This window comes from Colobus angolensis, unplaced genomic scaffold (genome assembly GCF_000951035.1).
Source record: "Colobus angolensis palliatus isolate OR3802 unplaced genomic scaffold, Cang.pa_1.0 Scaffold25, whole genome shotgun sequence".
NCBI classification, from domain to species: domain Eukaryota; kingdom Metazoa; phylum Chordata; class Mammalia; order Primates; family Cercopithecidae; genus Colobus; species Colobus angolensis.
The window spans coordinates 4,722,222-4,737,938 of record NW_012115710.1 but is presented as its reverse complement, the minus strand read 5'-3'; the positions used below and the strand labels follow the sequence as shown (position 1 = coordinate 4,737,938).

At 46.0% G+C, this 15,717-nt stretch overlaps 1 protein-coding gene across 2 annotated transcripts in view; it reads right to left on the bottom strand.

The window, feature by feature from the left end:
• Positions 1–1,187: 1,187 nt before the first annotated feature.
• Positions 1,188–15,717, bottom strand: part of SLC6A16 (solute carrier family 6, member 16) — a 17,583-nt gene continuing 3,053 nt past the window's right edge. Inside the window, exons 2-13 of one of the 2 annotated variants that reach the window (XM_011946404.1) lie at positions 11,842–12,079; positions 11,571–11,811; positions 10,985–11,142; positions 10,672–10,798; positions 10,281–10,456; positions 9,933–10,043; positions 9,508–9,749; positions 5,813–5,999; positions 5,157–5,358; positions 4,551–4,710; positions 2,163–2,325; positions 1,188–1,944 (exon numbers count right to left, since the gene is read on the bottom strand). In XM_011946404.1, the coding sequence (XP_011801794.1) occupies positions 1,675–1,944; positions 2,163–2,325; positions 4,551–4,710; positions 5,157–5,358; positions 5,813–5,999; positions 9,508–9,749; positions 9,933–10,043; positions 10,281–10,456; positions 10,672–10,798; positions 10,985–11,142; positions 11,571–11,811; positions 11,842–12,015 (2,211 nt within the window). In that variant the 5' untranslated portion in view covers positions 12,016–12,079 and the 3' untranslated portion in view covers positions 1,188–1,674. Of the gene's footprint in view, positions 1,945–2,162; positions 2,326–4,550; positions 4,711–5,156; positions 5,359–5,812; positions 6,000–9,507; positions 9,750–9,932; positions 10,044–10,280; positions 10,457–10,671; positions 10,799–10,984; positions 11,143–11,570; positions 12,080–13,204; positions 13,299–15,717 lie in introns of both variants that reach the window. The other variant, XM_011946403.1, reaches the window with a different exon arrangement.

Sequence of the window (15,717 nt, the reverse complement as noted above, 5' to 3'; positions counted from 1 at the left end):
ATGTACAGCTCGGGCTGTGGCTTCAGATAGTAGAAACCTCAAGTCTTGGCAACTTTCACATAGTGTTGAGCCTGCGGGTGCACAGAAGTCAAGAAGTGAGGTTTGGGAACCTCCGCCTAGATTTCAGAAGATGCAGGCAAATGCCTGGATGCCCAGGAAAAAGTTTTCTGTAGGCGCAGAGCCCTCATGGAGAACCTCTGCTAGGGAGGGAAATGCGGTAGGGAAATGTGGAGTCAGAGCCCCTACTGGGGCACTGCCTAGTGGAGCTGTGAGAAGAGGTCCGTTGTCCTTCAGACCCCAGAATGGTAGATCCACTGACAGCTTGCACCATGAGCCTGGAAAAGCCACACTCAACACCAGCCTGTGAAAGCAGCTGGAAGGGGGGCTGTACCCTGCAAAGCCACAGAGGTGGAGCTAAGACCATGGGAACCCACCTTTTGCATCAGCATGACCTGGATGTGAGATCTGGAGTCAGAGGAGATTACGGAGTTTTAAAATTTGACTCCCCTGAATGCCGTAAACCCGGGATCCGGCCACTGCACTCCAGCCTGGGCGACAGAGCGAGACTCCATCTCAAAAAAAAAAAAAAAAAATTTGACTCCCCTTCTAGATTTTGGACTTGCATCAGCCCTGTAACCCCTTTGCTTTGGCCAATTTCTCCCATTTGGAATGGCTGTATTTACCCAATACCAGTACCCCCATTGTATCTAGGAACTAACTAGCTTGTTTTTGATTTTACAGGCTCATAGGTGGAAGGGACTTGCCTTGCCTCAGACGAGACTTTGGACTTTTGGGTTAATGCTGAAATGAGTTGAGACTTTGGGGGTCTGTTGGGAAGGCATGATTGCTTTTGAAATGTGAGGACATGAGATTTGGAGGGGCCAGGGGCAGAATGATATGCTTTGGCTGTGTCCCCATTTAAACATCAACTTCAATTATATCTCCCAGAATTCCCATGTGTTATGGGAGGGACCCAGGGGGAGGTAACTGAATCATGGGGGCTGGTCTTTTCTATCCTAATCTCATGATAGTGAATAAGTCTCACGAGATCTGATGGTTTATCAGGGGTTTCCGCTTTTGCTTCTTCCTCATTTTTTCTCTTGCTGCCATCATGTAAGAAGTGCCTTTCGCCTTCCACCATGATTGAGGCCTCCCCAAACATGTGGAACTGTAAGTCCAATTAAACCTTTTTGTTCCCAGTTTCAGGTATGTCTTTATTAGCAGTGTGAAAATGAACTAATACAGACTGGAAGCCTTGTGACAGAAAAACTGAACATCTGAGACATCTATAGAAAAAAAAAGATCTGCTTACATCCTGGAGTTAATGTAGACTGATTTATTGACCAACAGCATTCCTCCTCCAGCTCCATTCCAGGAGACAGGCACCCCAGAAGTAGCAGGACTGGTAGACATCACTAGTATTGTATATGAGTTGTACATGTATGTGTGTTGAGGAAGAGGATGGGGAAAACAGTGATGGTGGTCACCAGGTGAGATGGGACCGAGGAGGGGATTGCAAGGCCAGGCCCTACGATCCCCCTCCAAAGAACGCCCCTCCTCTTGGAAATAAAAGTGGTTCTGGATCCAGGGACATCAACAGTTGGAAGCTGATATTAAGAGTTGCCTATTGGATCTGTTCTAAGGGATATGTGATGTGAAGCCAAATGAATGAAGTTAAGAAGTCACATGACAGGTTGATGGGTACTTTGTTTCATCACCTTGTAGAATTTCTTCCTTTTGAACCTCTTTACTGGGTGTTAGCTGGTGACTTAGGGGTAGGGATGTGGAGGCTGTCATAGGCCTGTCTCTGCTCTTGGGCCTGAAGGGAATCCTATGTATGAGGCGGTATACAAAGTATGCAGGGATGGGGAGGATGACAGTGGCAAAAAGGGTGATCATCAAGAGCAGTGCCCATGGTGGGTATGGTCGAAGCACCTCTTTTGACTGTGGAGAGATGGGAAAAAGGTTCAGAATATCAAAATCCCCAAGAGAAGAGGAAGAGTTGTGGAGGGGAAGGGCGGGTGGGGAACTAAAGCAGAAAACCCATGAGTCTTCCAGCATAAGAGAATGAGATGACTGGGTTCTTTCACCCAGAGTGAATTGAAAGGTCTGGCCCCCACTCCCAAAGGGGTTCGGGGTTCTGGATCCTGGGGGAGGCTCACAGTGCTTGAGTCCCAGGACATGTAGGTGATCGGCTTCATACAAAGATGAACCATCACGGTCACAAACAGGATAAGCAGCACAACTGGACACACACAAGACCACAGCCAACCATAGACGGGAGAGATGGGGTGGCCCAACAGGATCGTCAGGTCTGCAAGGAACCTGGGGAAGGGCCACCAGAGTGTGGGATGCCCAGTTAGGCCTCACCACCTTGGAGGCAGGGCCAGCCCAACCTTGGCATCTTTCAAACATTCTATTGTATCTCTAATCTCCTGTTTCATCTCAAGTCTTGTCCTCTCTCATCTTCTCCCTAGTCAGTCTGTCATCTATCCCAACCCAAGAATATTTTCCGGCCGGGCGCGGTGGCTCAAGCCTGTAATCCCAGCACTTTGTGAGGCCGAGACGGGTGGATCACGAGGTCAGGAGATCGAGACCATCCTGGCTAACACGGTGAAACCCCGTCTCTACTAAAAAAATACAAAAAATTAGCCGGGCGAGGTGGCGGGCGCCTGTGGTCCCAGCTACTCAGGAGGCTGAGGCGGGAGAATGGCGAGAACCCGGGAGGCAGAGGTTGCAGTGAGCTGAGATCCAGCCACTGCACTCCAGCCTGGGCGACAGAGCAAGACTCCGTCTCAAAAAAAAAAAAAATTTTCCAAACACCCTTCTCCTGCTCAAGAACTTTCCATGGGTATCCAATGGCCTCAGAAGAAAGGTCAAGTCTCTTTCATTCATCCCATAAATATCAGAATGTCTATGATGTGCCAGGAACTCTTCTAAGTGCTGGATATGGAGCAGTGAACAACACGGATAAAAGAAAGTGGCATTTGGCCCTTGGGAAATGTATCTAGTTTATTTCAGCCACCTATCCAGTCTCCTTTAGTACATATTCTCAATTTCAATAAATATACAAGTGGGGTCTTTTGGTCTAGGGTGCCCATCACCCTATCTCCACCTATTCATCTGTCCAGGCTCTGCTCAAGCATCCGCTTCTCTAGGCCACTTTCCCTAACTCTCCAGTCTTCCTTAACTAATCATCTGTGCCCCCAGAGCTTCCCTGGCTACCTCTACTATAGACTTACATTCCACAGTTACATCTTCCAGGTCTCACTCCCAGATTATCTTGTTCTCTTTCCCAGGTAGCTCTACCTTCCAGAATCAGACCACTTCTCTTAGTCCACAATTCTTCTACTTTTGACCAAGCCATTCTTAGCTCTCATTTGAAATATTACATAGCCTTCACGAGGCGGGGTGGCTCATGCTTGTAATCCCAGCACTTTGGGAGGCTGAGGCAGGTGATCACGAGGTCAAGAGTTCGAGACCAGCCTGGCCAACATGGTGTAACCCATCTCTACTAAGAATACAAAAATTAGCTGGGTGTGGTGGCGCATGCCTGCAATCCCAGCCACTCAGAAGGCTGAGGGAGGAGAATTGCTTGAACCCGGGAGGCAGAGTTTGCAGTGAGCTGAGATCACACCATTGCACTCCAGCCTGGGCAAGAGAGCAAGACTCCATCTCAAAAAGAAAAAAACAAAACAAAACAATACAAAAGAAATATTACATAGCCTCCAACTCTTATCCTGGCTTCACTCTGGACCCTTCCTGATCTATTCTCCACACAGCAGCCATAGATACCTTTTTAAAAAACAAATCTAATAATGACAACTCCCACCTGAAAATGTCATTCTCCTACTCAAAACCCTCCAATGCTTCATCTTTCATTCTGCATACAAAGCTGACTCCTATAGTGGCTTACAAAACCCTACATGATTTGGCCCCCATCATTTCTCTAGCGCCATCTCCTAATATCTTCTATTTCAGCCTCTCTGACTTCCTTGTTTCTCAAAAACTCTAGGCATTATGCTTCCTCTGGCCTTGGTAATTTCTGTTTCCCTGCAGGGAGCACTTTCCTCAAAGTCTTGTCATGACTCCCTCCCTCCTATTATTCAGGAGTCTGCTCACATGTCACCTTATCAGAAAGGCCCTCCCTGAAGTCTTATCTGGATGGGTGCCCACACACACTCCCACTATGGGCCATCTGATCTCACCCTTTGATTCTTCCTATCACTTATATTTATTCTCAATGTTTTTATTCTTTATTTGCTAATTTGGTTATTGTCTCTCTAGACCATTAAAATGTAAGCTTTCTGAGAATAGGAATACTTCTTTTATTCAATGCTCCTATCCTTGATGACTAAAACAGTGCCTGGCACACATGCAGCACCCAAAATATGTGTGAAAATGGATGAATGAATAAAAAGGTTTCCCAGAAGGCTCTGAAATTAAGAGTCCTTATGTCACACTAGTTGGATGACAGTAGAGGCAACAAGAAAGGGGTCAACCTTCCCGACAGTCCCATGCTTTGTGAGAACCTGGGCTTAGGACTTCACCTCCTGGCCCCATAGGCCCAGGATACAGCCATGGTTTCAAATATGGCAATGACGATGATGGGGAAGACTATCCAGTGGTTACTCAGCAGTTTGATGAAGTGGCTGCCTGAAGGTTGAGTGAAGAAGAGGCCGCACGCGAACATGAGCAGAAAGAGTCCCACTGGAGAAAACGTGAGATCTGGATCAAGGTTAGAAGTCAGGGCTGGGTGACACGGGCTAAGTCGAGGTCATAGAGCAGGACTGGTGGTAGACCCAGTGATGGCCAGGCGCGGTGGCTTACATCTGTAATGCAAGCATTTTGGGAAGCTGAAGTGGGCAGATTGCTTAAGCCCAGGAGTCTGAGACCAGCCTGGGCAACATGGCGAAAGCCCGTCTCTACCAAAACTACAAAACTTAGCCGGGCATGGTGGCGCATGCCTATGGTCCCAACTACTGGGGAGGCTGAGGTGGGAGGATCACTTGAGGAGGCAGGACGCAGAAGTTGCAGTAAGCCAAGATCACACCACTTTACACCAGCCTGGACTACAGGGACCCTGTCCCCAAAAAAAATCCCAGTGGTGTCAGGGGTCAGGGTCATTGTTAGGAGTAGGGCCGAGGTCAGAGTACCTATGAGCAGCTTTGTATGTTTCCTGAAGAAAGAGAAATTGTCCTGGAGTGGAGTAACGATGCCCTGCACAATCCCTATTGCGCTGCTCAGCCCCATGGTCAGCAACATCAGGAAGAAGATAAAAGACCAGAAGACAGACAGAGGAAGGTAGGACATGGCTTCAACAAAGGACAGGAATACAAACTTTGGGCCCTCGCTGGCCTGTGGAGAGAGAACAAACAGGTGTTGACGTGTCGTTGAACTAAACAGTAACAAAAAAAATACAGACAAGTATACATTCTATCTTCCCTGGAAAACTCCTGAAAATCCCTGGATCACTGAGAAAATCAGATCGCCAAGCCAGCCCATAGTGGGAGTGTGTGTGGGCACCAATCCAGATATGACTTCAGGGAGGGCCTTTCTGATAAGGTGACATGTGAGCAGACTCCTGAATGATAGGAGGGAGGGAGTCATTGATTTTTCTGACATGGAAAAATCAATCCAGTTAGCATTATCCCTGGAAGGCCATTCTGCCAACTATAGTACTTTGTATTACTAAGTGCCACAGATTATCCTGGTGCTTCCAGGATTTTTTCTCATGCTAATAAGAGCTAAAATTTCTGTTGTGCCAAGGGCTTTCAGAACTCTAGGCCCTCACTCAGTTATTTTTACTGACCTTAAGAAACTGAGTCTCTATGTTGCATTCAGTCACCTCGCGGAGAACCATGCTTTTGATGTGCTGGGGAAGGCCATTGAACCAGGTGTTGTAGATGGAGGTGGGGTTGTCAAGCAGGTCGAGAGGGGGTTTGGTGTCAGGAGGCAGTTTCCCTAGGTTTATCAGCTTTAAAAGTATTTCAGCATTCCTGGGGATAGGGGGTTGAATCAAATTGAACCATTTGGCCCAGCAGGAGATGGTCTCCTTTTCCTTTATCTTCAAGATAAAAACGGCTACCACTGGCTTAGCATTAGTGATCTGGGTAAGACAGAGCCTGGGATGAAACCTAGAAGGCCTTCAGGGACGTGAATTCATTTGTGTAATCCTGGAGAATTTATGACCATGGGAGAGCCTAGGAGAAGCATTTTCTAGTCTTCTTGGGGACTCAGTGGTCTCTGCTCTAGTGATGGGGTTTCTTATTCACTGTCTACCTTCCCGCTTCGCTGAGACTAATGGGTAAAAGCCAACTTTCTAAACTTCCTGTTACGGCATGTCCGGGAGCAGAGAGACTTTGATGATAATGCTCCCATGGAGTTGTGCTGTGTGAGAGCAACTGCTGGTTCGACTTTTTGATGTGAGCCCTGCTGACCATTTTGGCCTCATATGTCCCTATGGCTCTCTTCACATTCCATGTTCTGGCCAGATTTAACTACTTACAGTTTCAAGGCCCATCATACCCTCTCACACACAATACCAACTCCACCCCCACCACCATTCTTCACTTGGCTAACTCCTACAAATCCTTGAAACTTCAGCTCATTGCTCTGTAAGAACTGCAATGGACAGCTTGCCAAGATTCACTGATAAAAGCAAAAGGCAAGCAAGGAGAGTTTGATCACATTTTAGAAAATAAAATACTATATGCTATTCCAGTAATAAGCTAGAGATTTGAACCAATTTTCTCATTGGAAATAATTTAAAAGGCTGGAGGATTTTTTTTTTTTTTTTTTTTTTTTGAGACCGAGTTTTGCTCTTGTTGTCCAGGCTGGAGTGCAATAGCGCAATCTTGGCTCACTGCAACCTCCGACTCCTGGGTTCAAGCAATTCTTCTGCCTCAGCCTCCTGAGTAGCTGAGATTACAGGCATGCGCCACCATGCCCGGCTAATTGTTTTGTATTTTTAGTAGAGACACGGTTTCTCTGTGTTGGTCAGGCTGGTCTTGAACTCCCGACCTCAGGTGATCCGCCTGCCTTGGCCTCTCAAAGTGCTGGGATTACAGGCGTGAGCCACCGTGCCCAGCCTGGAAGATATTTTTAAATCTTCTAATGAAATAAAAATGTTGACAAGATAATAAGGAATCATCAGGCAAAAACTGAAGTACAGGCAAAGCAGTGGAGAAAGGGAACTTCCAAATATACTTTGTCCCAAAGACGTATGCAAAATGCAACAAACTAGACCTGCAGTTTCCAATTTTATGACTTTTCAGATACAAAAGGGGGCCGTGGAGGCCAGATATAAAGCACCAGAGCCTGCCCAAAATAAGGATCAGAATAGAAGTTCCCCACTTAAATCTGACAACTTCAAAGGGCTACACTTTCACAATAAAAATGAAGAAGCTTTGCCCCTGGCCCTTCTCCACAACCGGGAATGCAAGGAAAGCTGGTTCAGAGATGATCTATGGATTTGATGCAATCCCAATGAACACCACAGCAGGCTTTTTCTTTTTCTTTTTTGAGATGGAGACTCGCTCTGTCGCCCAGGCTGGAGTGCATTGGTGCGATCTCCACTCACTGCAACCTCTGCCTCCCAGGTTCAAGTGATTCTCCTGCTTTGGCCTCCTGAGTAGCTGGGACTACAGGTGTGTGCCACCATACCCAGCTAATTTTTGTATTTGTTAGTAGAGATGTGGTTTCACCATATTGGCCATACTGGTCTCAAATTCCTGACCTTGTGATCCACCCTCCTCAGCCTCCCAAAGTGCTGAGATTATAGGCGTGCACCCAGGCTTGATTTTCTTTATATTTGATCATGTATGTATGCATATCTACTAAGCAATATAGTAACCACTATCCTGACTTTTATGATGGTTAACCTCTGGGAGGCAGTAAAGGGATTATGATTAGAAAAAGATACATGGAGAGCGGCTAGGGTTATTCTAGTTCTTAATACAGGTGATGCTTACTTCATAGTTCGTTACACTGTACATTGTTTTATACATTTTTTTCTTTTTTTTTTTTTTTTTTAGAGGCAGAGTCTCACCCAGCTGGCTTCAAACTCCTGGTTCAAGCAATCCTCCCACCTCGGCCTTCCTAAGAGCTGGCATTACAGGCATGAGCCACTTTTCCCAGCCTTGTTTTATGCATTTTTACATATGTATGTAATAGCTCATAGTAAAAGGTTTCTTTTGAAAATACCCAAAAAGTTACCATTACACTCCCACCAGACTGGAAACAATTTAAAAGTCCAACCAAGTTTAATCAAGTGTTGTGCAAAAAGTAGAACAAATGGAAGTCTCACACATCCCTGATGGGAGGGTAATGCATTACACCACTTTGAAAACCAGACAATATATGATAAAATTGAAGGTCAGCACACCCTACTCAGCAATTCCTTTCCTAACTATATGCTGTCAAGAACTCTTGCACATGCACACATGTATATTCCCAGGCATCTTCTAGAAGAAAATGGTGGTTATTTGTGAGGGTTAGGATTACCAGGAGAGGCCGGAAGCAGTGGCTCACGCCTGTAATCCCAGCTCTTTGGAAGGCAGAGGCAGGAGGATAACTTGAGCCCAGGAGTTCAAGACCCGCCTGAGCAATGTAGCGGGACCCCGTTCTCAAAAATTTAAATTAAAAAAACAAAAAACAAAAAACAAAACCTACTCTGGGAGAGAGAGGAAGAGGAGGAGGAAGGAAAAAAAAAAAGACTACTGGGAGAAATTCAACTCAGGGTTGTCTCCTCTGGAAGGCCCTATCTGACTAGCCCAGACAGAATTAATGGCTGTCTCCTGTCCTCACCTATCACTTCAGTTACCCATTAGCATAAGTTTTTGGCTGTCTCATTCTCTCCTTTCCTTTTCCCTTCAAAACTGAAAACTTAATGAAACAAGGACTGTGGTCTGATTCACCTGTCCAAGTCTCTGTAGTATAGAAAGAATACTTCCAAATGTCTGATGGATTGAAATTAATGCCTAAAAATAAGAAAAATAAGAAACGGGGTGATCAGACAATTAAGGTTCTAGTACAGAGAATCCTTTTGGAGTTTCTGATAGATTGACAGAAATCCCCAATTCAGGAGTTGACAGTTAAGAATGGGGCCTTCTACCTCTCCATTTCTCCAAGGGTTGGATTCTTCCCAAGCCTTGGAAGGGTCTCTGGGTGGTGTGGTCTTGGATGCTATTTTGTTGTGTATCTGGGATTAGAGTAGCCTTCAACGTTTGCCATTTTTAGTACATCCCCATTAGCATATCCACTCTGAGGTGGAGAGCTGGCAATCTCTTAGTTTGAAGATTTCTTTCTAGGGTGACAAAAGGCTCTGAGAAGGATAATACATGATAGGAGATTCTATTGTCTCCATTTTTAGCTATGGGGAAGGTATGCGAGTGCACCCAAGGTCGAAATGTGTGAACGTGGGTCTTTGCAGCGCCTTTAAGGTTAGGGTCTCCGGGTTTGAAAGTTCCCTGGGGCTGGGACCCTCCACAAGGGGGCCGGCCTTACCTCTCACAGCAGCGATGTGTGATGACTGTCGCCCAGAAGCCCAGGACAGAGAAGTTGAAAGATGTGACAATCAACAAAGTGAGCAGGTTTATCACAGACACGAGGAAGGCATCACTGAGACAGTTGTTGGACTGGGGCATGTAGGAGGCTAAGGAGGCAACAGAGCCAAGGCCTATGCCTGTGTTAAACAAAACTTGACCCCCTGCTACAGACCACACACTCACATTGTACACATCCGATATCTAAAAGAGAGAAGACAAGTATAAGGGGGTTGTAAAAGAAGAAGCAGAGGACAACTATAAGAGAAATGTTGCAGGGAGGAGAGAGGGAGATGCAGAAGGAAGGAATGGGGAAAGGAAGCTCTAAGAACAGGCAGCTGTGGTGCCCTACAAGGCCTGATGGAGGATTGAGGAGACAGATTTCACCTTGGCAACCACCAACCGTTGAAGGCCAAATTTTGCCCCTTCCAGCAGTAGACTCCGGATGAAGAAACCAATGATGATGAAATAAGACAGCAGTACCAAGACACAGATCACCTGAATTGAGAGTGGGACATATCAGCACCCGTGTACCAGTAGGGGTCAACCAACAGGAGGGATTGAAAGTGCCGAGTCAGAAATGAGCCGGAGTTAGAAGAAAGCCTTCAGCAAGAGTCAGGGGCTAGTGGGAGTAAAAGGCCAGAGGAGCAAGATATTAGGAGATCAACAAGTAACAAAGTGAGGTAAGGGCTAAAGCATCTGAGAATTTCAAGGAATCCAACACCGGTGGCTCACCTTCCCTGTGGACTTAAGCCCATTGATCATGAAAGCACCAACAAGACACCAGCAAACAAAGAAGGGCAGGACCAGACTGTAGACTGGTGACCCGCCATCCTCGATTCTATCTGAGGCCTTCAAGGTCTGCCGGTACCAGAAGTATATGGAGGGTGTTGTCTGTTCACATTCAGGATCTGGGGGGTGACCTGGCTTTAGACATGCCTGCTAGACAAGGTACCTCTTCTTCCTTATCCCCTCTCCCACCTCCCTTTTCTCTTTCCCTCTCCCGTTTCTTTTTCCTTCTTCTTCTTCTTCCTTGTCCCTCCCTCCCCACTCTCTCCTCTCCAAATCCTCTTCTACTTCTACTTCTCCATTTTTCCCTTCTCCTCTTCTTTCACTTCCTCCTCACCAAAGCCACTAGAGTTCATCGTTAAGGGACATTTCTCCCATGGAACGGGAAACTGGAAGGACTGGCTCATGTAAAAGATGATCCAGGAATTGACCACATTGAAGTACAGGCCGAGGATGAAACACACCTGGGGGCCAAGGAGGACATGGCTGGGGAGGAAGAGCAGGGACAGGAAAAGGGAGGGGATCTGACAGAGGATTGGGGAACCAAAGGGAGCTGACCCATGGAGGTATTCATGGGGCGCATTTCAGGAGGAGGGTTGGGATGTGGGTGGGGTGTAAAAGTCAGGCCTGGGCAGCCATGGGCTCCTCACCATGAAGCTAGAATACCCCACACCACCAATCCAGGGGGCAATGATCTTCCATACACCCATGCCACCCTGACGCATGCTCTGACCAGCTGCCATCTCCAGGAAGACAAGAGGAACCCCGACCAGGAACAGCATGAAGATGTAGATGATGGCGAAACTGCCTGTGAAGAGGATTCAGGGGGACTCTGAGAACCACGTCCTTTCAGTGCCTGGACTCCAGGAGCCCAGGAAAACATTCTCCCTACCAGCGACCTCCCCCAGGGTCACAGGCATCAGGGCTCACCCATGTCTACATCCCTCACGGTCCCAAGTGTCCAGTCCTCTGGCCCCCAATTCCTGGAAGACCCGAGCACCTAGTTTCCAGCCCACCTTGGACCCAGGCCTCAAGCTTGCCATCCCCATGTTCAGATACCCTGAACCTCTCTACACCTCTCATGATTTTAGGTGTCCAGGGACCTGGCTCCTATCCTGCGCAGAGCACCAGGTCTTTGGTCTCTACTTGTCTCAGAAACATTCACGGTTAAAGCCTGGACAGGACTCTGTCCTGCTTGCCCCTTGTGGACTCAGGTTTCCTGGTCCCCAGACTTACAGCCTCCACTGTTAAGCCACAGGTGGGCAAAGCGCCAGAGACAAGATGGCTTCATAGAGAAGCCCACCTGAGCCAGAATGTACTCAGCTTTGCTGGACCAGAATGGACGGGCAAGGAGGACCTCACTCTCTTTCTTCTCTGTCATCTGCACCTTCTCGTACATGGATTTCTGTTTCAGGACTGAGGCAGCTGCCGCCTCCAATACAGAAATTTGCTTTGGCTGACTGGTCCTGGCCTGAGCCTCGAAAACATGAGCCTCCCAGGCCTTAGCCTCTGCAACCCGGGCTGCTGAAACTTGGGCCACTGAGGTCCCAGATGTTGCAGACCAGGTCAACGGACCCTTGTCTTCCCATGTTTGACTTTCTGGGACAGTGTCAGAAATCACTGTGCCAGTCCATGAGGTGTTTGCCAGCGAGGATGTTGAAGGCTGGGCCTCTGTCTTCATCCCAGACAGACTCCCTGGGGCAGCTCCAGCTTCTGCAAGGGAGGGTTCATCTTCCTGAACAGACCTGCAGGACACCAAAAACTGTAGATTTTAGAGTCAAGTAACTATTGAGTTACAAAACAATCCTCAACATCTTCTCAAAGCAAACTTTATTTCTATCCCAACCACCACTGACATTCAAAGCACAAAAAAGTCTCCTGCATAAGTTTCACTTCTTAGAAATGTTTTCACGCGGTGGCTCATGCCTGTCATCCCAGCACTTTGGAAGGCCAAGGCAGGTGGATCACCTGAGGTTAGGAGTTCCAGATCAGTCTGGCCAACATGGCGAAACCCCGTCTTTACTAAAAATAGAAAAATTAGCTGGGTGTGGTGGTCGGCACCCGTAATCCCAGCTTCTTGGAGGCTGAGGCAGGATAATCGCTTGAACTTGGGAGGCAGAGGTTGCAGTGAGCCGAGATCAGGCCACTGCACTCCAGCCTGGGAGACAGAGTGAGACTCCATCCCCCCAAAAACAACAACAACAAAACAAACAAAACAGAAATGTTTTCTTGCACGGCATAGGGATAGAGACAGACACACCCAAAAGTCAGGAATCCTTGCAATCAAAGGATTTTTTTTTTCCCCACCTACCGGGTTCAAGCGATTTTCCTGCATCAGCCTCCCAAGTAGCTGGGATTACAGGCGCCCACTACCACACCTGACTAATTTTTGTATTTTTAGTAGAGAGGGGGTTTTGCCATGTTGGCCAGGTTGGTCTTGAACTCCTGACCTCAAGTGATCCGCCCACCTCAGCCTCCCAAAGTGCTGGAATTACAGGTGTGAGCCACTGCAGCCAGCCTGAAATCAAAGGATTTCTAAGAACACTGAAGTACTATTTATAGAGGGCTTCTGAATTTAAAAATGAAACAAAACTAAACTAATTTAATAATAAATCTGCCTTGTAACCTTAGAAAAGTTACTTTACGTTTCTGAGCTTTCTAATCTGTAAAACACTCAGATCTCTACTCAAATACAGCCTCACCAGAGATGTCTTCCCTGTCCACCTATCTAAAATAGCAGCTACCTACCTGCTACTCTCTCTACTTCACGGCATTTCTCATCTCCTGATTTTATTATCTATTGATTGTTAATTTATTCATTCTCCATCTCCACCTACTGCTCTATCTCCAGCAAAAAGATGGTGTTCTACCTCGCATCTGGGGCTATTCTCCTTGGTCTCCAAGTTCCTGCCACTCTGAACTTCTGTTGGCTCTTCAAATACAAGAAAACGGGCACGGAGTGTGCTGAAAAAGAAAAAAAGTTACGTGAAAGAGAGGAAGAGAGAGGGGAAACTGGAGTTTTCTTTCAGTGGGGGAAGGAGCATGCTTTCCAAAAGCAGAGGCAGTAGGTGGGCCTCCAGGCAGCACTGGCACATTTGGGTGACATGGATAATTGCTTCTGAGACACAGCTTCCAAAGAGCTCTTTGTTACTCAAGAAAATGCTTATAATTCAATTACAGGTTAAAAATATAAAACTAAGATACAAATTTCTATCTTCAGTTCTATCTCTACTACATTTAAAAATGCAATGAAAGGTTGAAAGGAAATACATCAATATAGAGAAGATGATCAGGCCAGGCACAGTGGCTCACGCCTGTAATCCAAGCTACTCAGGAGGCTGAGGCCGGAGGATTGTTTGAACACAGGAGGCAGAGTTTGCAGTGAGCCAAGATCGTGCCACTGCACTCCAGCCTGGGCAACAGAGCGAGACTCCGTCTCAAAAAAAACAAAAAAACAAAAAAACAAATAGACCAAAGAAGAAAATACAAGGTGAATTAGAAAATACAGATAAATGAAAACGAAAACACACATACTAAAATTTATGGGAGGCAACAAAAGCAATGCTAAGGGGAAAATTTATAACTATCAATGGTTACATTAAAAAACAAAAAAGAGGCTGGACACAGTGGCTCACGCCTATAATCCCAGCACTTTGGGAGGCTGAGGCGGGTGGATCACCTGAGATCAGGAGTTCAAGACCAGCTTGACCTACATACTGAAACCCCATCTCTACTAAAATACAAAAATTAGCTGGGCGTGGTGGTGGGTACCTGTAATCCCAGCTACTCAGGAGGCTGAGGCATGAGAATCGCTTGAACCCAACCCAGGAGGCAGAGGTTGCAGTGAGCCGAGATCACACCATTGCACTCCAGCCTGGGCAACAGAGCAAGACTCCCTCTCAAAAAAAAAAACAAAAAAAAAACAGAAAACAGATCTTGAATCAATAACCTAACTCTAAAACTTAAGAAACTAGAAAAGCAAACTAAATCCAAAGCAGAGATGAATAGAGAATAGAGAAACAATAGAGAATTCAAAACTTGGTTCTTTAAAAATATCAACAAAATTGACGAACCTTTAACTAGATGTACTAAGAAAAAAAGAGAAGACTCAAATTATTAAAATCAGAAATGAAAATGGGGACATTACCAATTCTACAGAAATAGGAAGGATTATAAGAGAGTACTATGAACCTATGAACAACTGTACTCCAATAAACTGGATAACCTAGATTAAATGGAGAAATTCCTAGAAATACAAAATCTACTAAGACTAAATCACAAAGAAACAGAAAATCTGAATAGATCTATAACTAGTAAGGAGATTTAATTGGCAATCAAAAATCTCTCAACAAAGAAAAGCTCTGGACCTGATAGCTTCATGGGTGAATTCTACTAAGCCTTTAATGAATTAATATCAATCCTTCTCAAACTTTTCCAAAAAATTGGAGAGGGAACACTTCCTCATTCATCCTATGAGGCCAACATTGCACTAATACCAGAGCTATACAAAGACACTACAAGAAAAGAACACTACGGACCAATATTCATTATGAACTTTGATGCAAAAATCCTCAACAAAATACTACCAAACCTAATTCAGCAGCATATTAAAAGGATTATACCCCCTGCCAAGTGGGATTTGTTCCTGGAATGCAAGGATGGTTGGTTCTACATACAAAAATCAATCAATATAATACACCACATTAACAGAATGAAAGAAAAACATGATCATCTCAATTGATACAGAAAAAACATTTGACAAAACTCAATACCCTTTCATGATTAAAAAAAACAAACAAACTCAGCAATGTAGGAGTTAAAGGAAAATATGGCTGGGCATGGTGACTCATGCCTGTAATCCCCACTTTGGGAGGCCTGATGACCAGTTGAATCCAGGAGTTCAAGACCAGCCTGGGGCCAGGTGCAGTGGCTCACATCTGTAATCCCAGCACTTTGGGAGGCCAAGACAGGTGGATCCCCTGAGGTCAGGAGTTCAAGACCAGTCTGGCCAACGTGGTGAAACCTGCTCTCTACTAAAAATACAAAAATTAGCCAGATGTGGTGGCATGCACCTGTAGTCCCAGCTACTTGGGAGGCTAAGGCTGGAGAATCGCTTGAACCCTGGAGGCAGAGGTTGCAGTGAGCAAAGATCATACCACTACACTCCAGCCTAGGTGACAGAGCAAGACTCCATCTCAAAAAACAAACAAAACAAAAACAAACAAAAACAAACAAACAAAAACAGCCCAGGCAACATAATGAGACCTCATTTCAACAAAAAAATTTTTTTAGCTGCTCAAGAGGCTGAGGTGGGAGAATCACTTCGGCCCAGGAGGTCAAGGCTACAGTGAGCCATGATGACACCATTACACTCCAGCCTGGG